A 21,851-nucleotide genomic window follows, 5' to 3' on the forward strand; every position below is an offset into this window, starting at 1 on the left:
AACAGGTTTTAGGTTTAAAAAAATTAAATTTGGGTAATTTGCCTTGTAAATCAGGAAAAATTAAGGCAGGTGTTTTCCTCACACTGAGTAGGGATATGAACCTGAGAGAAAAGAAAAAAAAAGCAGCATACTAGTTTTCCTGATTGTAGGATCACGGTATTGTTGTGAGCACCACAAAATATTAAAGAACACCCTAATGAATATCTGAGACTAAAAGGTTCTTGGCTAGAGGTTCAAAAAAAGCTGTCAATAAATTTGCTTGATTTTTTTTTTCCTTTACCAGTATAAACTCTTGCAGGAGCATCAATCTTATCAGACTGAAATTTTAGCACAAGCACTACCATGCAAATGTTCAGTAGATAAAACAATTTCCAACTCCCTAGTAAGTTGAGTAGAGTAGGTAAGACAATCCTGCTAAAGGTACATTTGTTTTGTTAATTTATTAAAATTTCAGGACAAAATTTAAATTTGTGTTTCTTCAAAGCATCGTGAAAGATAATATGTGTTTTACTTCAAAAAAGATGTTGAAAACAACTCAGGAAAGTACAGAAATAATGTGCTAATCTCAGAAAAGGCTGTGACATGACAAGATATTGGTGCAGCAAGAAGCAAAAGTTTTTCCCAAGATCTATTCAACTTTAGAGAAACATTATGCTTTTGATTTTTGACTTTTTGCAGACTTGAGTGTGAGTGGGGAATTGTCATCTAAATGCCATATTCTCGGGGTAGTTTGGCTGATTTAATACTCAGTTTGCAACACGCTGTGTTGGCCCAAAATTGTGATAATTGTGTGAATGAGACTTTGGGGAAAGATGGAGCAAGGCTATTTACAAAAGCATGTAGTGACAGAAGGGGGAATGGGTTCTGACTGGAAGAGGGTAGGTTTTGATTAAATATTAGGGGGAAAACATCTTCCCTGTGAGGGTGGCGTGGCTGCCCCCAGATCCCTGGAAGCGCCCAAGGCCAGGATGGACACTGGGGCTTGGAGCACCCTGGGATAACGGGAAGTGTCCCTGGAGCTGGAAATGGACGGTCTTCAAGGTGCTTTCCAACCTAAACCACTCAGTGTTTCTGTGATAATTATGTAATGGCAATGACATTGTGGGGGGTATTGTTCACTGACATTGGCAATGTGTTAAATCCCACCCATACCAGCTGCAGTCAAGGGATGCTGCACTTGCACTTACTGGATGAGAATAAACTCATACAAGAGCGATTTCTGAGGGCTTTTTCACCCGTCCTCTCTGGAAGGGGATGTCAGGAAGCTGTCAGGAGCCTAATTCAGGAGAGATTCCCGTTCTTTTTTATCCCTTCTTTCTGGAAGGAGATGTCAGGAGCGGGAGCATCCTGTGGGAGTGAGGGTGCGATGCGAAGCTGCCTCATGCCGGGGACTAGCCCGGCTCGGCGGGTCTGTCACGCCAGGGGAAGGAATATCCCCCTCGGGGAAGGAATATCGCCCACGGGGAAGGAGCACCGTCCCCCAGAAGTGCTGAGGGACCCCGGCTGCAGCCCGGGGGGACGGCGGGGGCGCCGTGAGGGGACACACCGCACAGCAGCCGCCAGGGGGCGCCGTGCAGGCAGGCGGGCGGGCGGCGCGGGGGCCGCCGGGAAGGGGGCGGCGGTGCAGAAGGGCGGGAAGCGCGGGCGGCGGCGCGGGCTGTGCGCGCGCGCCATGAAGGAGACGCGCGGGTGAGGCGGCGGCGCCTTCCCGCCGTGCCCTGAGGGGACAGCGCCGGGCCGGGGGGGGACACCCGCCGGAGCCGCCCCGCGAGGGGCCCCGGCGGGCCGCGGGCGGCCGGAGCTGCCCTCGCCCACGAGGGCAGGAATTCCCGGTTGAAATAAATGGTGGAGTGCGGGTGGCGGGGCTGCCTCGCCCGGGTCTCACCGCGTGTGGCGGCGACGCCGTCGCCAAGCAACGGCAATGGCCGGCGAGGAACGGCGGTAACGGGGCTGCGCCTTGCTCTGGGGCTGCGCGTCCTGCGGAGCCCTGCGCAGGAGAGCCGAGCAGTGGCTGCCCGAGCCTCGGGGACGGGCACGGGGAGCGCTGAGCCGGCACAGCCGCCCGCGGGCGCCGCGCAGCATGAGCTGGTGCGGCAGCGGTGAAGGGTGGAGTTGGGCTCCCTTCGATGAAGGTCCCAGGTGGTGGGGATTTTCCTCATTCCTTGTTTTGCCTGGGTGCTGCTGTTGGTTTGGTGGCTCAGGAGCCGGGCTGTGCTCGCTGTGCCCCGCAGCGATGGCTGAAGGCCTGTGCCACCTTACCCCCGACCCTCGGTGTGTGGGGAGACACGCCCTGCGGCTTGGGGAGCTATAAGTGAGGGGCAAAACCCGGAATAAATCCGTTTAGGACGGCTTTTTTGTGTAAAAGCGTGGCTTACCAGAGCAGATACACATTTTAGGTTTTTGCTGTGGTGCACAGGTTGTAGCAAGGTTTGGCAAAATATTAAAGTGCAGCAGGGTTCTGGTTTAAAGAGAAGGCTGGTGGGTGAATGGGTGGTGTGCCATGTGTGTTAGGATCCATAAGATCCGTAATTATGTGCTTATATGCTTGAGAGAGCAAAGTAGGACTTCGTTTATTTCTTATTCCAAAAGGGGCAACAAATTGTTCAGTTTCACTCAGTGAAACTTACCAGGTGCTGCTTCCCTCACCTCTTAAGGTGTGAGGTCAAACTATCACTGATATGTGTAAGCAGCTGAAAAATACCTGCTGTTGACTGGAGGAATTTTATATGAATAATATTTAATTAAAAATAAACATATTTGATGCTAATAGTATTAGGTTTATCTAATTGATACTGTGCTTTACGTCAATCTCCAGTTATATCATCTGTAGGCAGAATGAGGCAATGAAAGGCAGGTGGTGCCTTTTTGTGCCTTGGAAACATCTTAAATGCTGGTGTAGTTTAAATCCTGTCCTTGTTCTGTGCAAGCTTTATGAAGTGCAAGCTGTACAATGCAAGCAATGCATAAAACATGGAAGCAGTTGCTGCTGTAGGTGTTTTAATTTAGTTGTAATGCACAGCAATTAAGCACAGGCTTTCCTCTGTATTTGTTATGAAAATGATATCATGGGAAGGAAAATATTCATTATGAATATTTTTATTTATGAAGTGGAAATTGTCAATGTCTATAAACAAGGTAAATTAGGTCAAGGCCTGGTTAGGCTTGTAAATAAACAGCTTTTCTGACTGCAGACACCTGTTGATAGCACTACAGCCCTAATGCCTGATTCCTCAGCTTTTGGAAAGCACAGAGAAGAAAGTTTGAAAAAGGCTTACAGAGACTAGAAGCTCTGTGTGTAATTGCATAAGGATACTTAAAGAGAGGGAAATCTCTTTAGGAGAGGGAGTAAAGGCGACAATTAGAAATAAAGAGCTGTGCAATAACCTGTCTTCTTAAAAATCAAGTGGTGAAGCTTGTCTTTGAGCATTTCCTAATTTTTTCCAGCCAGAATGGGGTCAGGTAACTTAAATAGGTATAGATATGTTTTGCCTAACCCAGCTGATCTTTGAAGCTGTACATGTGTGAAGGAGGGAAATATCCTGCTTAAATAATGGCACAGTTAATCCCTTGAGCCTCAGGGTCTGGACCCTGATGAGCATGATGAGACTTTTTGGGGTGTCTCCCCTTTTGGTGCTGGTGTTTCTGTAGAGGTGCACTAAGCACCGTTTTTACCTCCAGTCCCACTCCTTTCCTGGTTTCAGCTGGAAATGCAAAATAAGGAGCTTTTCTCCATTTTCCCCTTTCTAAAGCAAGGGGTTTATATAGTAATGCACCAAATTCATTGCATCAACTCTGTTTAACAGACCTATATGCTTTACAATCAACTATAAAGCCCTTCCTGAATCAGCAGAAACCTAACAAAAATGTTTAATTAAAAGGTGTTGAATTGTTTTGTTTGGTGCTAGCAGGAAACCGTTTGGAATATCCTTAAATTGAAACCAACGTGTCCAAAACTTGTAGGGTTGTCCTTGGTGGGTTTCAAACCTTTTCATTTCCCAGTGATCAGTTCTGATGGGCTGGAGCAATGCAAATAAATTGTGTTAAGGTGCCAGCATCTTGAATGGTTTCTTACATCCATAAGTGTTTTTTTTTTTTTTAATAGTTGTGACTTCTAAGTGAAGTCAAGTGTTATAAAAATGATAAGCAAGATTTTTTCCTCCTTTCTCTCAACATGGGGTGAAAGGGCAGAAATGGATTTGTGAAGTGTAAGCTAAGGGGTGTTTTCCTAAAAGATTTTCTTGTTTCATGTACTCATTCCTGTCTTTTCTCTCAGTACTTCCAGGCAGCAGAACCAGCCTCAAGGGCACTATGGACTTACCTCTCCAATTAGCTTGGCTCCTCCCAGTGACAAAGACCACATCCATACTCAGAAGCTGATTGAAGCAATGAAGCCATTTGGGGTGTTTGAGGATCAGGAAGAACTCTATCACAGGTATAACAAGGCTAAAATTTGTTAACCTCTTGGGGGTTTTTTTATTTTATTTTTTTAAGCAAACTTAGCATGAGTTTTCTTTACAGGACAACTGTTCTTGGAAAACTGAATAACTTTGTCAGAGAATGGATTTCAGAGCTTGCTGAAAGCAAGGTAAGAATTTTTTTTGTTTTTGTCAAAACAGCTGAAACCTTTTGATTTAAAGGCTAGGCTGCTTGGATCTGGGCTGAAGTTCAGCTTTTAACTTCTTAAATATCAAGCAGAGCTGTAGTAACTGCCACTGAAATAAGTTGTAAAAGATATTTCAAGATCTCACAGTCTTTGGGAAACTGAATAAATTCCTGCACTGGCTCAATCAGTTAACAAAGCCAAAACAAGGCAATGTGGATGGGAAAGATGCTGAAATTGGCACTAATCTTGCCCCAAACAGCCTACAGCACTCAGTCTAGCTTGAAATGATGATTCTAGACATGTCCTTTGAATGGCTCTTAGGTTGTGTTAGTTTATGTGCCTCTGCTGCAGGGAAATCTAATAATAGGTCTTAATTTGTATAAATTAATAGAAGAACTGCTACATCACCTAGAATCTTTTTTTGGAGTTGCAAGCTCAACTTATTTCAGAAAAACAAAATCAAAACCTAGTAAACTAAAATGTAAGGGAGTGAGAAGACATTGCTTGTGCAGGCTGTTAGAGTTTTTCTAAACAACTTACATGCACAGAGGATAATGTGCATCTTAAACTTTCTCTTCTACCCACAGAATCTTCCCCCTTCAATAACAGAACAAGTTGGTGGCAAAATATTTACATTTGGCTCCTACAGACTTGGAGTACACACCAAAGGTAGTACTTTCAGAGCTGGTCATAGCTCTGGTGTTGGAAAGTGGCTTCCAGCAGTAACAGGAGCAATGGGATCTCCCTGCAGGTTCAGACATCGATGCCCTTTGTGTTGCTCCCAGTCACGTGGAAAGATCAGATTTTTTTCAGTCATTCTTTGAAAAGCTGAAGAATCAAGAGGAAGTAAAAAACCTGAGAGTGAGTAAACTCTCTGCTTGATAGATTGTCTAAATTTTGCAGTAAAAATGTTCATGTTAAAGACTTGCATTGGTAGTGAATATCTTACAAGCCAAAATTAAATCAATTTTGAGTACCCTCCAATACACTGGCTTATGCAGCATGAAAATGTTGCTGTCCAGCTCTTGGCTCCTTTCCCCAGTGAGCACATCTCAAAAGAGTTTTTGTGGTGCCTCTCCCCTCCCTGTGTTTTGGCAATGAGTCAAAAAGCAAGGCTGTCCCTGGAAGCTGTGTTTTCACCTTGGGTGTAGGAAGGGCTTGCAGCCACTGATACTGATGGCTTGTTGTGCACTGTTTGTCACAGCGCACAATCAGCCTCTCAATCTCTTGCCTAATAAAATCTTTTATTAAAATCTAGTGTTGGTACCCTAACAGTGCTATCCCACCTGAGAGTTATTAGCATTTTTTGTGTTTGGAAGGAACTCGGTCTTTGTACTGAGTAGTTGAGTGTAAATTCTGTATTTTATCACAGTGTAGGAAAAAATTTAAAGTAGCAAAAGGATGTCTTATTAGAGATATCCTCTCCTTCACAGGCCATTGAGGATGCATATGTACCTGTTATCAAATTTGAGTTTGATGGCATTGAGGTAAGAATTTTAATTTTTATTTGGGTTTTTTTCACCTTTAAGTGAGATTTTTTTTTCCTGCTTTGGAGTGGGATAACTTTTTCAGGATTTTATGATCCTGCTGTTGTATAAGTTTATCAGTACATTGCAGCACATTTAGGGAACTGTAATTAAACACCCAGACTGTAACCTATCCCAGAAGAAGTAAAATGGGATCTTCTAGGAAAATAATCCCCTGGCAAGCGTGGGAACATGAGTGCCATCTCTTTTTACAGCCGTGCTGCAGGCCAGGGTAGCGTGCTTGGGTGGCATTTATCTCCCAAGGATGTGCAGAGTGGGAGGAGAGGCAGTGTCCTTGCTGTGACTCCCTGAGCTCTGACAAGAGCTCCCTTTCTGCAGGGGATGTTTCTGTTGTGCTTCCCTGCTCAAATCGCCTGATGTGCTGCTGCAAATCAAAAATAAAGGCCCTGTGAGACAAACAACGTGGAAAATGAAAAGTAGAACTACTCACTGGACTCCTGCCTCTGTTTGTCAGCTGCAGGGATCCTTCTATCTGGAATACATTTCATGTAGAGAATAAATACCCACTTGCTGTAATACCTAAGCAAGTTACTGCTTGGTAATTACTATCATGAAGACACTCAAGGACCTCTTTGTGGCCTTTGTCTGTTACAGACATTCACAGAATCATTTGCTTGCCCCAGGTTGTACTAAAAACCAGATGCTTAAGGCCTTACAGCATAAAGGAAATGCTTTCTCATTTGTTGAAGTATAGTTGAGGTGATTTTAATTTGTCTTAATTTTATGGGTAATTAAAAATTTCCTTTTAGTAGGAGTGCTAAGTTTAGAATAATCTTTCCAAAAAGAAAAACCAAACAAAAAACCAAAAACCTCTTCCTTTCCTGAGCTTAAAAAAAAGAGGTGGTTTTGTAAACAAATAGGGAACTTAGAGCAGTTTTCTTGTTTTCTGGCAAATAAATGTTTATCTGTGGTCCCCTAATTGTAAATACAAATGTTAACCACGTGAATGACCAAGTGTCCCTCCCTGGTGTCCTGTTTGCAAGCAGTGCTGCATTCTAAGTCATGTTTGACCCTTTTTCTCTTGAAGATTGACCTCGTGTTTGCAAAGCTCTCTCTGCCCACAGTCTCTGATGATCTGGATCTCAGGGATGACTCGTGCCTCAAGAGCCTGGATATAAGGTGCATCCGGAGCCTGAATGGTGAGCACGTTCTGCACACCCTTGTAGGGACATTTAAATTGGCACACAATGCACATTGCACAACCCACATTCTGTACAGGATGCAGAAACGGATCTCCAGTGTACTTGAGTTCTGAGGAGGTGACCAGTGAGCCTAAATTTAGGTATTTCAAGGAGTTGTGTGTTTACATAGACTTGTGTCTCATGTTTGTTTGATTGGTTTGTGAGCAGGTGCTCCAGCTTGCCCCAGAAATTCAGATGACTAAGTAGGGCACTTGATAAAAATGTATGAAGGATAAACAATGTTGTTCATAAAAAAAAAAAAAGGAATTAAAATACCTGAAGTCTGACTTGCTCAATGTTTAGCTCCAATTGGTTTAATGGTTGCTGGCTGTCAGAGGAAACCTAGCTTCTGGAATCACAGAATATTTAGGGTTGGAAGGGACCTCTGGAGATCATCCAGTCCAACCCCCCAGCTCAGGCACGGTCACCTGGAGCAGCTGACCCAAGAGTGTGTCCAGGTGAGTTTTGAATCCCTCCAGACAGGGACAGTTCACAGCCTCCCATGGCAACCCATTCCAGTGCTCTGCCACCCTGTGATGTAAAGTTCTTCTTCATGCTGAGGTGGAGCTTCCTGGGTTGTAGTTTATGGCCAAAACATCCTGTGGGGAGGCTTTATTTAAAATTTGTTAGTTGCAGTCTAAACAAAGCTGCTGAGGGCACCAGATACCTAAAGTGATGCTGAAGGTTATGTGAAATTGATAATTTAATACAAAGCAAGTACTCCAGACCTGTTCTCCTAGACTTGAACCATGAGCTGTTGATCCAGTGTAGGAACTCCTGAGCTGTGCCTGTTGCTGGGAACTCGTGTGCTTCCCCTTTTGTCCCGCAGGCAGCAGGGTCACAGATGAAATTCTGCGCCTGGTGCCCAACCTGGAGAACTTCCGCCTCACGCTCCGTGCAGTTAAACTGTGGGCAAAACGTGAGTGCCAGCGTGCTTTGTGGCCTTTAAACCCTTCAGAGGCACCTCATGCTCACTGCTGGATGTGCCTCAGCTTTGGGTTGCTATGTAAATGACAGCAGTTGTATTACAAGCCTTTCAGTTTAGGTTCATGGTCTGTTCATGTGGTAAATTCCATGTGTTGTAGTGGAGATGGAGTTCAGAGAAGAGGGGAGTGCTTATGAGACACTACTGCGTTGCTTATCAGGAACCTGACTACAAATGATAAAAATTCTCAATTAAGTGTAAAAGAAATAAGAAAGTCCCATTTGCCCACGTGGCTAGAGAAAGGTTCTGCCATTCTTCTAGTAATTTCTCTTAAGGGGAATTGAAGTGAAGCAGTAGGTGTAGCAACATAAGCAAGTTTCACAGTAGCAATATTTTGGGATGTGGTGTTGTACTGATTCTTTTTCTCATCCCTGTAAGGACCAGCAATTTGGCCTTGCTGCACTGCAAAAATAAATGACATGGAAGCTGAAATGTATTAAGTATTCTATAGATTGTGCAGCTGGTGCTGCAAATTTGAAAGACCTCAGACTAACTGTGTGGTATCCCTTCCAGGACGTGGTGTTTACTCCAACATCATGGGATTTCTTGGTGGAGTCTCCTGGGCCATGCTGGTAGCAAGAATATGTCAACTCTACCCAAATGCTTTGGCCTCTACTCTCGTTAACAAGTTCTTCTTGATTTTTTCAAAATGGTAAAAGCTGATTATTTTAATTTGCATAAAGAAGTAACACTTGTATTTATTTATTTCAAGAAGTACATTGAGAGGGGCCCATGCAGAGCTTAAAGTGGATGCTTCACTGTTTTTTCTTCTATAGGGATTGGCCAAAGCCAGTATTGCTGAAACGACTGGAAGAGAGCTTTCTTAATTTACCAGTCTGGGACCCCAGGGTAGGTACCATTGCAGTCAGAGGCAGTGAAAGTTTGTTGTGCCCTGGCTGGTGCTGAGCAGAGCTGCTGTTACCTCGCAGGTAAACCCATCAGACCGGTACCACGTGATGCCCATCATCACCCCAGCCTACCCACAGCAGAACTCCACCTACAACGTGTCCGTGTCCACACGGGCAGTCATGGTGGAGGAGTTCCAGCGTGGTAAAGTACAATCTGTGCTTGTCACAGCCTCATCCTGCCTCCGTGAAACCATGCCATCTGAATTGGTTTTGTTCAGTGAGGTGCTCTAGGTTTAAGATTGCTCTAGGAAATATGCCCATTGCAGGGAATAAGTTTTCCAATAAGCTGTTGTGGGATCTGCATTTTGTCAGGGGAATTCCTAGGTTTTTTTTTTTCTGTCAGTTACTGTTACAATCTTCTAAACTTTTTAAAAAGTCATAAGATTTTTTAAGAGATTTTGAAAGAGATTTAAAAAAATAGTGATCAGATTTTCAACCATATTTGTAGGTCTTGAAGTTACAGATGAGATTCTCAAAGGAAAATCAGACTGGTCAAAGCTCTTTGAACCACTGAACTTCTTTCAGAAGTACAAGTATGTATGAAATCTGTTGCCTGAACTTGAAGTTATTTGCTTAGTGGTTAGCATGATGAGTTTTAACTTGGGGTCTAAATAGAAAATTGGATTGATGTGTTTCAGTTTAGGGCTTTTAAGTAAGTAATCATATAAGTATGATTAGTGGAAGTAATCATATAAGTTTTGGTACGTATAAGCATAGGGAAGATGGGAAAAGCTGTCTTATGCCACTCACAGCATTTTTCTTACCAAGCAAAAAAAATCATCTGATGTTTAGAATGTAGAACAAAATCTTGAGCTAGTGCACTCATTTGCCTTTCTTCCAGACATTACATTGTGCTGACTGCCAGTGCCTTTACAGAAGAGCATCACCTGAACTGGTAAGTGCTGCTTTAAATGTGGCTCCAGTGCAAACCTGAAACTCAATTCCATGTTGCACCATATTTTTGTTAATTGTATTAACAAATAAAGTCTGTAACTATGCAGCTAGGCATGGAATGCACCCCCTTCCCTCCCTGCTTTGAAGACCACTGTTCTAGAGCCTTACACTTGTTTTCATAAAGAGTTTTAATGTAATATTTAAGGACTAGATTGCACTGGTGTGTAGTCAGCCTATTCCAGACCTGCTTTTCTTTAAAGAAAGGAGATTTGCCAATAATTTCTTATTTAACCCATGTAGATGTGCTGAGTCACTGTGAATTTTGAAATAAGAAGAAATAGTGAGAAATTGAGGCACTGTAATGTGTGTTCATTGATTTTCCAGCGGGTTTCTTTGTTAAGAAATTAGTACTTTGCTTGCTTTGCTCAAGTAAGGAAGCAAAACACCTCTCTGTAACAGACTCCCATTCTGAGGGCACTTTTATTTCAAAGTTTGCTCTCTGCCTTAAGTCAAATAACTCTTGTGCCATCTCTAAAAGATAGCTTAATGTTTCAAAATAGTTTTAATAAGTAATACCTTTTATCTGAACTTTCTAAAATATTCACCTAAAAATCTTATCAGCTGCAGCTCGGTATCAGTCACAGTTGTGTACTACAAGGTGTATGGGCAGAGGGCCAAATAACTTTTAATGTGAAATATTCTTGAGTGAACAAAGCTTATTGTACCTCACAATAAAGACAAGGGAAATTCTGCCTGTGGTAAGAGCTGAGGGTTTGCTTTTTTCAGTGACAGAAATAGAGGCAAATTTTCCAGTTTTGCAGCTTGGGAAAATGATAAGCAGAAGATAAATTTGCTTCAGTCTATTATAAGGAAAAGTTTAGTTCACCAATTCTTGAGTGGATTTGGAAATAGATAACTTATCTGTTATTCATCAACATAAGATATTTTTGAAGACCATACAGATTTGTGACTGCTTTTACAGTTAACAGAGTTTTAGGCAGAAGGATGAAATGCCAGTACTTTATTGAAATTAAAGCCCTTGTGGTCATGATTCATCTCTTAGGGAAGTTTCTGAGGGGAGTGTTGGCTAGGTGATTTGTTTATTAAAATAACTGTTTTTACATTTTCGCTGATTTTCTGCAAGAATTGCATCTTTACTGGGGTGTAACTGAACAGCTGTGCTTGAGCTTTCCAAAACCACTGTTCTCCTTGAAAAAAAGGAGTTTTGCTGCACCCCAGAGGTGCTGGGATCTGCTCCTTGTTATTTTCATCATAGGTTGCAGGTGGGAGTGTTGTATCTGAACTGTGCAGAGTACATGTAAAACTTACTTGGCTCTGTCTTTAGAAACAAAAGCACAAATGTCACTGAAAACATCTCAAATTACAGTGTATGTGATATAAAAGATTTGGTGTCTGTTCAGCTGTATGAAACTTGGTCCTTGTTGATTGGTTAACACTGTGTTACAAAAAGGCATCTAACTGATGAGCTGGATACAGTTAAAAATTAATAAATACCTCTTGTTTTTATTAGGATTGGCCTCGTGGAGTCTAAAATCCGTGTGCTGGTTGGAAACTTGGAAAGGAATGAATTTATAACTATTGCACACGTGCAGCCACAGTCTTTCCCTGGCAATGAAGTCCTCTATAAACAGTGAGTTGTTTTGCTTTTCTGAAGTACACATTGGCCAAATTGTATCTTCATTTTCCTCAGTTCATTGATGATAGAGGCTCAGTATGTCTCTGGCAGGGTCCTGAACACATAAAATCTTTTTAAAGAAGGGAGCACTTCAGGGAGAAGTGCTCTGAGAAATTAAGTCTGGGCTGGCTGTAAAATGAACAAATAAAATGTACCAGAATCCAAGTGACTGCTATCAGAGCCCAACTCAGGTTTGTGAATTTTCTCTTTTTAGGAGTGGATTTGTATCAATGTGGTTTCTTGGGCTTGTGTTTAAGAAAGCAGAAAGTGCAGTAAAGACTAACGTTGATCTAACACATGGGATACAGTCATTCACAGACACAGGTAAGGCTCTCTTTTTGCTTTAGACTTGTAGAGTGTCATTCTTTTTATTCCAGTGGAAATTGCTTCACCAAGTACTTCCTTTTGTTATTAGATGGCAACATATAAAAGATTAGCTTCAAAAACACATTGTGTTGACACTTTGTCACAGTAAGGCCATCTTAAAACAAAAGTGTGTTACAATCATACACCATGTACCATATGTGAAAGAAGTCCTCACAAAAGTGCATTTCTTGTAGGAGACAGCTGTGAAGCCCCGGGATGCCCATTTGCTGGGGTAGCTATACTTGTCAAACAGTAGTCAGATGTTGAACTTTGGAAGTGGGATGTGACTGTGTCAGGCTCTAAAAGGAATTGTTGATGGTATTTTTCCAAGACAGTTTGTGTATAATATGATCCCAGAACTGTGGAAGTCGCAGGGTTGTCACACAGTAATTAGATGCAGTCTTGCATGTAAATTTTCATGTTCATAATCTTTTAGTACTTTTGATAGATGTAGAAATAAATTAATATTGCAGGTGTTGTTAGATAATGCTAGAATAATAAGGAAATTAGGCTATTCTTGTGAGTGACAAGTGTGTTTGGACAAAGAGTTCTAAACAGTGTCATCCTGTAAATGTTTGTTGGAGTTTATCCATAGCACCAGCAGGACTTCTGTGTTGTTTTGCTCAGATGGCACGAGTAAAAGCAGTAAAACCCAACCTTCTTCATAGGTCGTGCTTGGGATATGACAAAAGCTCAGAAAATGCATCAGAACTCTCATCTGAGTTACAAGCCAGGCAGGGTGATGTCCTCAGACTTGCACTGCTATCTGCACTTGCATGTTACATCCAGTGGCACTACACTTCAGTAGCAAATGTGAATTATGTTAATGAGATTTATGTGCTGCTGAGAGGCCAGAACTAATGGTAAATCCTCTGTGCACAAACATTGCTAGTGTAGCTGTGTGCTCTTATTTAGTGAAGCACAGCCTGTGGTATGTGCTGGGTGTGGGGTGTGAATCCAGAGGGAATTGAACAGAAAAGCTGTTCCTTCAGAGGTGGCAAACCCTTTGGAATGTGTGGGGAGAACCAGTAGTTCTGTGCTAGAGAGCTGTTACCATGTGCCTTGACTTTGAGAGAATAGTTTTAGAGGACAAAGATTAATTTCAAGTTGAGGAGCTCAAGAATAGAAGGCTCAGTTTGGAGGGCTTTTGTTCAGTGAACTTTTATTTCCCTTTTACATACAAACTATTGAATTTCATTTGGAGGAACTGTCCATACTGGTGTGTGGGCTCATCTGTGCTTTTACTTCACTTCTGGTCTCCTGTGGAAAGCCTTTGGGTTGTATATCCTTGCTTTGATTCCCACTCTGTGTGTCAGTAAGCTGACTTTCCAGTTATGCCCCAGTGATAGGCCAGTTAGATAAGCTTATCTAAATGTGCCTTAACTCTGTAATAACTGTTGTGCTGCTATAGCCTTTGCCAGTTGCATAAAAGGCTGTTTGCAGGCAGCTGAGGAAAAACCTGTTTAAATTGTAGCGAGTCTGTTAAGTCAGATGCCCCTAAAACCCAGTCTGGCTTTCTTGGACAGATGGAATTTATAAATGCAAATTTGAACTCAAACAGCTGTTGTGGCTGGGCTGTAGTGAGTGTGAAATGGGCATCACAGGTCACAGTCACCTTTTTGTGATGATGGGAGTGCTTGGGCAGTGTTTTGTGTTAAATTAATATGGGAGCTCTTCATTTGGGCTGGGCAGACATGTTTCTAAATAAACCAAATATAACTGACCAACACTAATGCAAACATCCCCACTAAGCTCCAATGCTGTTTTTGATGTCAGTTTACAGGCAGGCCAGTGCCCTCAACATCCTAAAGGAAGGTATGAAGATTGAGGCAACTTATGTGAAGAGAAAGCAACTCCATTATTTTTTGCCAGCAGGAACCTTACAGAAAAGAAAGAAGGTATAATAAAAATCCAGCGCTTCTGGTAATTTTTAATAAAAGCTTTAATGATTACTTGAAGACTTTATTTTTTAACTGTCGTTTCAGCAAAGGGTGTCAGATATTAGTCAAAATAATAGTGGACTTCAGTGCAAAAGGTCTTCTTTAGGTGAAAGCTGTTCGGATGGTTCCAAAGACAGAGGTTCCAGAACACCCTCTAATTCCTCTTCGTTAAATAAGATATCTAAGTTGGACATCTCTACAGCAGAGACAGAAAGGTTAGTGCCATAACCTTGGAACTGTGGAGAAGCTGCTTTTAACTGACTCACACTGTAAATGAGTCTAGGGTTTCTAGTTTGGATCTATGTGGATCATAAGCATTTGGAGGGCTCTAAGAGCTTCAGGAACAAAGCTGGAATCTCCATTGGGCATGTGGTAGGAGACCAGGTTAAAGGAATCCTTGAAAAAAATCTAAGTAATATCCATGAACATGTAGGAATGGAGAGCTTGACACCAGGGAAATTTAGTCTTGAATGTAAATCTTCACAGGTTAGTGGGGAGCTTGAAGCTGAAGTATTTTATGTGCAAATGAGTGTTCTGTCTAACAAAAAGTACTGCTAATGCCAAATAGATTAAATTCTAATGACATACTGATTTTGGTGTCAGAAACACCAGAGCTGCTGCTGACTTAGTGGAGTGGTATGAGAGCTCAGGCAGTAAAAGTCTGCCACTTCCTGGGAAGTCTGTTTATCCCTAAGCACAGGAAGGATTTGTAATCTTGAGAGTAATTGCCCAATCCTACCAAATGTCTGGTACCTGCTCTGTTCAGAATGTTTGGTACTGTAGGAGTCACATGAAAAAAAAACAAACCACAAAAAATTGTGTGGACATCTGGGTAGAACAGAACAGTGTTCAAAGCAGCACAGTGAGCTGGGTGGACTAGTCTGGGAAATATATCAGCACATAAAGACTCAGTAAAGAAAAGGCTTGAGTTTAAATTTGCAGTCTGAAATCCAGCAAAATGATGGTGTGGTGCTACATTGCCTGGGAGATTGTGTTGTTTAATAGAGCTCTGACAAGGGGCTAAGGAGTTGGTGTTTGTCTTGCATGCACTTTCTGGAAATGACATATACAGTATCTCACAAACTAGCATTTTATAACTCAAGTGTTTGACTTTTATAGAAATGTTGCATGTCAGAGTTGTAGTGGTGCCAACAGTGTAGCTGAGCCATCCACGTCTAAGGGACTTTGCATTCCTGTGACTGACCCAAGTATGTATTTGAAGTGGTAGGTGGAATGTAGTTCTTAATTTGGTGGCCGAACTCTAAAAGCCAGGTGTCTCCTACAGAAATGGAGGCTACAGTTGCACTAAGAACACCGGGACCTCCCACTGGTTGCACCATTCCAGGATATGACACGGTTTGTCAACTCAGAACGTGTTTTGTGCAAGAGCAGCATAAATTAAGTGGGACTCTAATCACGGATCCTAGGAGTGCTTCACCTAAGCAGCATTATTCACCAAGCTCTAAAGTATCTCGTCCACCAACAGCAGGAGAGTGCCCCCAAAAAGCCATAGATGGAGACAAGGCAAGAAGGGGGGGCTAGCCCAAGGAGGGTTGAAAGCAGTATTGATTGCTGATGTAGAACAAGTTAAATAACTGAAAATGAATGCATTTATACATCCCCAAAGGATTTGGGAATCTAAATTTGCATTCTAGTTGGACTAGAATGTAATTGTAATGAATATGATGTGTAACTATTAACATATTTTCAAGATCTGGCACTTAATGACTGCTTCTCATCAGGTGCCAAGTTATCTAAATACTCCTGTGCTTACTGCAGTGGCCAATTGCTGAATGAACTGTCTCATCTGGAAGCAGTTCTTAATTCAAGAAAAAACTGTCTCCAAACAAAGAAGATATGAATCTTATGACTGTCAGAGTATGAGCTAATCTGTTTCTGGCAGCTGCTTTTTGAGTGCCTGTTGATAGTTGTGCTGCTTTAGAAATCAGCAGCCTGCTTGATATGTCATTACTTTTGAAATGATACTGTGGAGTTTCTTGTTAGATCTTGGTTTGTGGAACTTCTAGATCAGTACTTAATTTGTTTTATTCCTATGTGTAAATGTCCTTAAGTAGCTGTTCTTGGAGCTTGACCTCTGATTTGAGGCACAAGCAAAGAACAACCAGAGAAAGAACCCTCAGTTTTGACACTTACGAAGAATCGTCTTGTAAAACTGTAATCTAGTACTGAATATTGCAAGTACAGATTTCAAGGTTTGGGTAGTAGGGCTTTTTCAGAGGCTTGAAATAGGGTAACGGTGGACTTGTGTAAATACACTTTTTAGAATGGCCCCTAATACATTTAATGTGTTGACTGGAGCTGTACCCAAATAGAGAATTTTAGCCCAGCAATTCTTTTGAGTCTGTGTATTTTATTCCTCCAGCTAAACGTGTGGGAGTCGGATTTCACAGAAAGTGGATACCCTCAAGATGGGAGGAAGAGAGCTACAAAAAATGTAATTTTTAAGTGATTTTATTCAGTGGACTAACTGAAAAGCTCAATAGTTTAGTTATTAGACTGCCTCACATAAATTCTCTGCATACTTCCTGATGGAAACAAGAATACACTTTTTAGTTTAGCTTATTTCAGTCCTCACTCCCCAAATATTACACTTGTATGACCTATCTTTTAAATGTTACTGTTAGTTGATTTGGTAGTGTCTAATTCATTTCCATGTTTGAAATAATACTGAATTTTCTTTTCAAAACTATTTGATTCACTGATGTAAATTAAAACTGCTGTAGACTAAATCCTTTGGCCTCTCAGAGGGAATATAGAGAGCTTTGCTATTCGTGGTGCTTGTTACTGAGGAATAAATTCCTGAGGGCACACCCTCAAATAAAGATGAGATCTTGTTGGTGAGGGCTGAAATACCTGACCCACTGTCTGTGTGGTTTTAGGGCTTCAGGATACCTAAACCCACGCCCCATGGGGTGGAGGTTGTTAATGCATGTGTGATTTTAAGGTATCCTCACTGCCAGAGCTTGCTGCCTCTCAGTCAGGAACCTGGCAATACTGCCTAACAAATCCCTTCTGGCTTTTTTAGGGTGTCCTTGATGGAAAATCCATGCAGATTCCAGTGATCACATCAAGATCACAGGTATTTATTGTGCATTTGTATTCATAGGTAAAGCAGAGCCAGTTTTCATTACATGTACAAAGATTTATGTACCATTACACTTGGTGGTTGGAAGATTAGTAGGGCTTTGCCTGTTGTGCTTCCAACAAATTAAATAACTGAGCAATGACCTTCACAAAAGCTGAAGTTTCCAAGTTTTGAACTTGGCAAACCACATTTCCATACCCTCAGACACTGAGTTTGTGTCCTGGTTTGGTTTTCTTGTACTGTTATCAGTACTTGTGTACTGATTTCTGTGATGAGACTTGGAAGCTTTGAAGTCTGTAGGTGACTAAGTGCTCTGTGTCATGTAGAATGTTGTGAAATTGAGGGCTGAAAGCCTGGAAGTGATCCAGACAGTAGAGACTCTGTTTTCTTGATCCATGCATCTGAGAAAAATCTTCCTTTACTGTGCTGTTGAGCAACTCCCAGCTAATTTCCGCCCCCGTCAGGGATATACTGGTCTCAGTTCATGCAAGAAGAGAATTGTGCAGAGGGGAAAAATTAAAAATTTTCTTCCTCTGGATATGGTGGTAATTAATAAGTGGTGTGCTTAAAAAAAAACAGGCTAACAGGCTTCTCTAAAAATGGGTTTGGGCCATACAGGTTTAGTACATAAACAGTGTTACACAAAAAATATTCTATTCAGCTAGGAAAGGGTTTATCTTCTGCTACTTCTGAATTAATGAATTTAAAATTAATTCAATAATTAATTAAAAATTCCTTTTTTCCTTTTTTTTCCCCTGTGGCATCTGTTTGTGTGTTACAGAGGCTTTCCAGTAAAGAACTGCCAGATTCTTCATCTCCCGTTCCAACAAATAGCATTCGTATCATTAAAAGATCCATCAAACTTACCCTTAATGGGTAAGTGGTTGATCTTCAGGTGAAGAGGATAATCACTTGTTACCAGTCCTTATTCTGAATGTGTGTTGTAGTTACTAACAAAGGTACAAGGGTACTGTGGCCCTGCTGTAACTGACCAGCTGAAATCATGGTCTGATTTTTATACTGCTGTTGGATGCTTGCTTCCTTCTGAACTACTCTTTGCATGTGCTTGTAACAGTTACCTTTAGGAGTTTTTAAAAAGTCTAAATTGTCACCAGCTGAAACAGCTACAAAAGCCAACCTGTCCTGTGCCTTGGATTCAGAATGCATAAATACCACCAGGGTTAATTAGTTGCTGCAACCACATTCTGGTTTCGAGTGTGTCCGAGCGTGCTTGTGTTCCTTTGTGCTTGCCTAATTTGTGTGCGTGCATTGTTCTTCTCTCCAATTATTTTCCATTTGGCACACCACGCACTCCTGTGCTCCTCTCACAATGGTGCTCAGCTTCCTTGCAGCTTGCCCCTGCCTTGCACAGCCATGCACTGCACAGGTGCTGCCTCCCATGGAGGCCCCTAAATGAGTTCAGTATTGAAGGAGATGCAGCAGAGGATGCTACCAAGGTATGGAGATTAGACAGGCGTGTCCCATGCTCTGTTATCTGATCCTTTTCTTTGTCTCAAGACTGCTCCAGCATGAGACTTGAGAGGTTTTTTTGTGTCACTGGGTAGTAAAGCCCAACTCTGAGCACACAGCAAAGATGCACTGAAACATGCAACAGCTGAGGCTGTCCTGACACTGCTGCCCACCTGCAAGCTGCATGCAGAAAGTGGTTTCAGATAAACCCTGAAAGCTGTCCTAAATGCTTACATGAATACCTGTCCTAGTCTCGAGTCTGGTTCTGTAAACTGATAACACTGCTTACCCAGCTAAGTGCATTAGGGGTTTTGGGGGGTGGGGAGAAATTCTAATTATATGAAACAAGTATTGTGCTATTTCTCTATTGTAATTTCTTTACCATTTGATGGTTTCATAAGTGAACTTGTAAGTTGTTTTTCCAGAGTATTTTTGTATGTACTGTAAAAAACTATCTTCAAAGTGAAATTTAAAATCTTTAGTCTCTTTTTCTTTTTTTTTTTTTTTAGTGCAGATGGGATCTGCTTAAAAAAACCTAAACAACTAAACCAACTCTAAAGGGATGGGAGGAAGGCAGTGCCAGAAAAAAGCTTTCTACAGAATTTTAATGTCACAGAATCATTTAGGTTGGAAAAACCTTTAGGTTAGAGTCCAGCTGTAAACCTAACACTGCCACATCTACCACTAAACTGCCATGCTAGAGTAAATCTGAGGAGACCAGGAACACTGCTGTGCTTTCCTGCTTCTGCTAGATCTGGGGTTTGATTTAGTGCCCTCTGCATTTGTAGTTTGTGCAAACTACATGATTCACCTGAAATCACAGTTTGATATGTGGATGGATAAAGATACCCCTGAATTGTTTTAAAATTAGTTGCTTGTCTTAAAGAACAAATCTGAGCTCTAAACATCTTAAGTATCCACCTTAGTGAGGAGAGTGAAGGACTATAAAGAAATAAGAGGTGATATCTATCTTGTCATAACTCCTTAGCATTCCCTCTGCTGCCAGTATCCCAAACCCTTGGAGAAAGCATGGCTACATTCATCACAATCTACTTGGTTTTTTGTTCCCTTGTTCTCTGGTTTCCAGCTTGTTTCAAGTGCAATTTATCTCTTAGAAATTGACCTTAGTGGGTTTTAAGCCTTGTTCTTCCTTCTACCCTCCAAAACCCCCGAAACTTAGACTGCAAATCTTTGATTCAGGTTAAAATTAAGAAACAGTACCCCTATTACTTAAGTAGCTTTTAGCAGAACTGCACCTTGGGTTTATCAAATGGTTGCCTCCTTTTTGTGACCTGTTCCAAACCAGTGGCACTCAAACATTGTCACTTCTGTGTGCCAGTTACAGTAGGTATACAGCTTCAGCACCTGTGTAAATACAAATCCATCATGAATCTGGAGGAACTAAAGCTGAAGTAGGTGATAAGATAAACAGCAAAAGGAATATGGGAAGTGTTTTGTAGTAGACTACAGTCCTGTAATATTCCCATGCTTTTAAATTCTCCCACATGAGTGTTCCAAGACTGTTTAAGGGATGATTTTCCCATAGGCTCTATGTCAGCACATGCACTTATGCAGCTATTCTCCAACTAAAGTAACCTAGCTATGGGTATACCTTTACACAGATCATTTTATTTTGCTCTTGCTTTGTGGTTAATCTTCTAATTGCTCTTTATAAATTTTATTTTATTTTCTTCCTCACTCTTAGGGTTTTAAGAAGAATGTTCAGGGTTTTGAGAAGAGCATTCAGGAAGAATTTAGGTTACTAGTTTCTCAGACTTGATCCATTGGTGAATTACACGTCTTATCTTAATGTGTCTTGACATATAAGGATGTCAAGTGTGATGTCAAGTGACGTCAGTGTTCTGGAGTTTCCCTGGATGCTGCAGAAGTTCGATGCTGCCCCAGGACTCTGCAGATTAGAATTCAGCTGTTTGTAAATAAAGTTCAAACTTACTCAACTCGGGTGTTTTCCTCTGTTGAAGTGATTGGAAGGGAAGTTACTCCTGCGTGAGGGAAGCTCTTTGCTATCAGGCTTCCTCCAAATGTTGTTCTTTTCTCTCTGCTTTCTTAGCTGGTTGCTGGGTGTCTGGCTTGAGCATGGGTCCCTCATCTCAATCTCTTCCGAGAGGAGCAGCTCTGCATTGAAATGGTGTCTGGTCAGTAACTTTGAGCAAGAAGTTGCCTTGCAGGAGTTAACATCTGTGGTTTTACTCATTAGGTACAAGCGAAGAAGCAGTTAATGTGAAGTCACCTACATTTTGGCTGTAGCAATTGAGTTTCCTGTAGAAAGTGAGAGTACTTACTTTTTGCCTTAAGGAGGAAAAAGCAAAGAGGAAAAAAAGGTATCTTGAAATTTGTTAAACTTGGTTGTGGGAGAGAGGGGGCTTACTAACCCTGTCTTATGTAACACTGAGTGACATAAGCTGCTGAGCCTGAAAAGACCAGCAAAAACTCCTGGCTGTATTTTAGCAATTACCTCATCACACTTCTTATAAAGAGTGTGATCCTGTGCGTTATTCCAGTAAGTGAAGAGCCGTGCTCGGAGGCTGCAGGCGAAGGGCTCATACCCAGCCGGCTGCTGCCTTCTCCCTCCCTCCCTGCCCGTCCCGGGGGCTGTGTCCTTTGCCGGCTCACTGGGGAGCCGTGCCCGTCCCGGGGCTGGCTCTGGGGGCTGCCTGCCCGTCCCCTGTGTCCTTTGCCGTGCCCGTTCCGGGGGTGGCTCTGGGGGCTGCCTGCCCGCCCCCTGTGTCCTGTCCCGGCTGGCAGGGGAGCCGTGCCCGTCCCGGGGCTGGCTCTGGGGGCTGCCTGCCTGCCCGCCCGCTGTGTCCTTTGCCGGCTCATTGGGGAGCCGTGCCCGTCCGGGGGTGGCTCTGGGGGCTGCCTGCCCGCCCGCTGTGTCCTGTCCCGGCTCATTGGGGAGCCGTGCCCGCTCCGGGGGTGGCTCTGGGGGCTGCCTGCCCCTGTGTCCTTTGCCGTGCCCGTCCCACGCCCGGGCTGCGTGTGTGTGACAGTGCCGCGTGTGGCCGCCGCGGAGCGTCACTGCTGCCTTGGCTGCTGCTGTCACCGCCTGCGGGGACACCACAGCCCCCGATGTGCCTGCCTTGCCCTGAGTGCCCGGGGGTGGTGCCCACCCTGCACTCCTCGCTGCCTCCGTG

General features: G+C 42.6%; 1 protein-coding gene across 10 annotated transcripts; it reads left to right on the top strand.

Annotated features, from left to right (window-relative positions):
• Positions 1 to 1,612: 1,612 nt before the first annotated feature.
• Positions 1,613 to 20,654, top strand: PAPOLG (poly(A) polymerase gamma). 10 transcript variants are annotated; one of them, XM_064709766.1, is made up of 23 exons: positions 1,613 to 1,689; positions 4,274 to 4,432; positions 4,519 to 4,585; positions 5,191 to 5,272; positions 5,355 to 5,464; positions 6,037 to 6,090; positions 7,178 to 7,289; positions 8,161 to 8,250; positions 8,830 to 8,968; positions 9,093 to 9,165; positions 9,246 to 9,366; positions 9,673 to 9,757; positions 10,066 to 10,119; positions 11,650 to 11,769; positions 12,029 to 12,138; positions 13,957 to 14,078; positions 14,166 to 14,335; positions 15,240 to 15,328; positions 15,406 to 15,644; positions 16,504 to 16,575; positions 17,167 to 17,220; positions 18,008 to 18,121; positions 20,402 to 20,654. In XM_064709766.1, exons 1-22 carry the CDS (start codon positions 1,673 to 1,675, stop codon positions 18,104 to 18,106), a joined length of 2,238 nt encoding a protein of 745 aa, XP_064565836.1. In that variant the 5' UTR covers positions 1,613 to 1,672; the 3' UTR covers positions 18,107 to 18,121; positions 20,402 to 20,654. The 10 variants fall into 10 exon arrangements, with proteins under 10 accessions (XP_064565836.1, XP_064565832.1, XP_064565835.1 ...); XM_064709762.1 differs by having other exon boundaries at positions 18,008 to 18,102; XM_064709761.1 differs by lacking the exon at positions 1,613 to 1,689 and adding an exon at positions 1,787 to 1,941 and having other exon boundaries at positions 18,008 to 18,102.
• Positions 20,655 to 21,851: the final 1,197 nt, after the last annotated feature.

Source organism: Zonotrichia leucophrys, chromosome 3, assembly GCF_028769735.1.
Source record: "Zonotrichia leucophrys gambelii isolate GWCS_2022_RI chromosome 3, RI_Zleu_2.0, whole genome shotgun sequence".
NCBI classification, from domain to species: Eukaryota; Metazoa; Chordata; class Aves; order Passeriformes; family Passerellidae; genus Zonotrichia; species Zonotrichia leucophrys.

Coding starts and splice junctions, on each gene's coding strand:
- PAPOLG (XM_064709759.1), top strand. CDS start 2,081: ATGAGCTGGTGCGGCAGCGGTGAAGGGTGGAGTTGGGCTCCCTTCGAT. Junction 4,586..5,190: donor CAGAGCTTGCTGAAAGCAAG/GTAAGAATTTTT, acceptor TTCTACCCACAG/AATCTTCCCCCTTCAATAAC. Junction 11,770..12,028: donor AATGAAGTCCTCTATAAACA/GTGAGTTGTTTT, acceptor TTCTCTTTTTAG/GAGTGGATTTGTATCAATGT.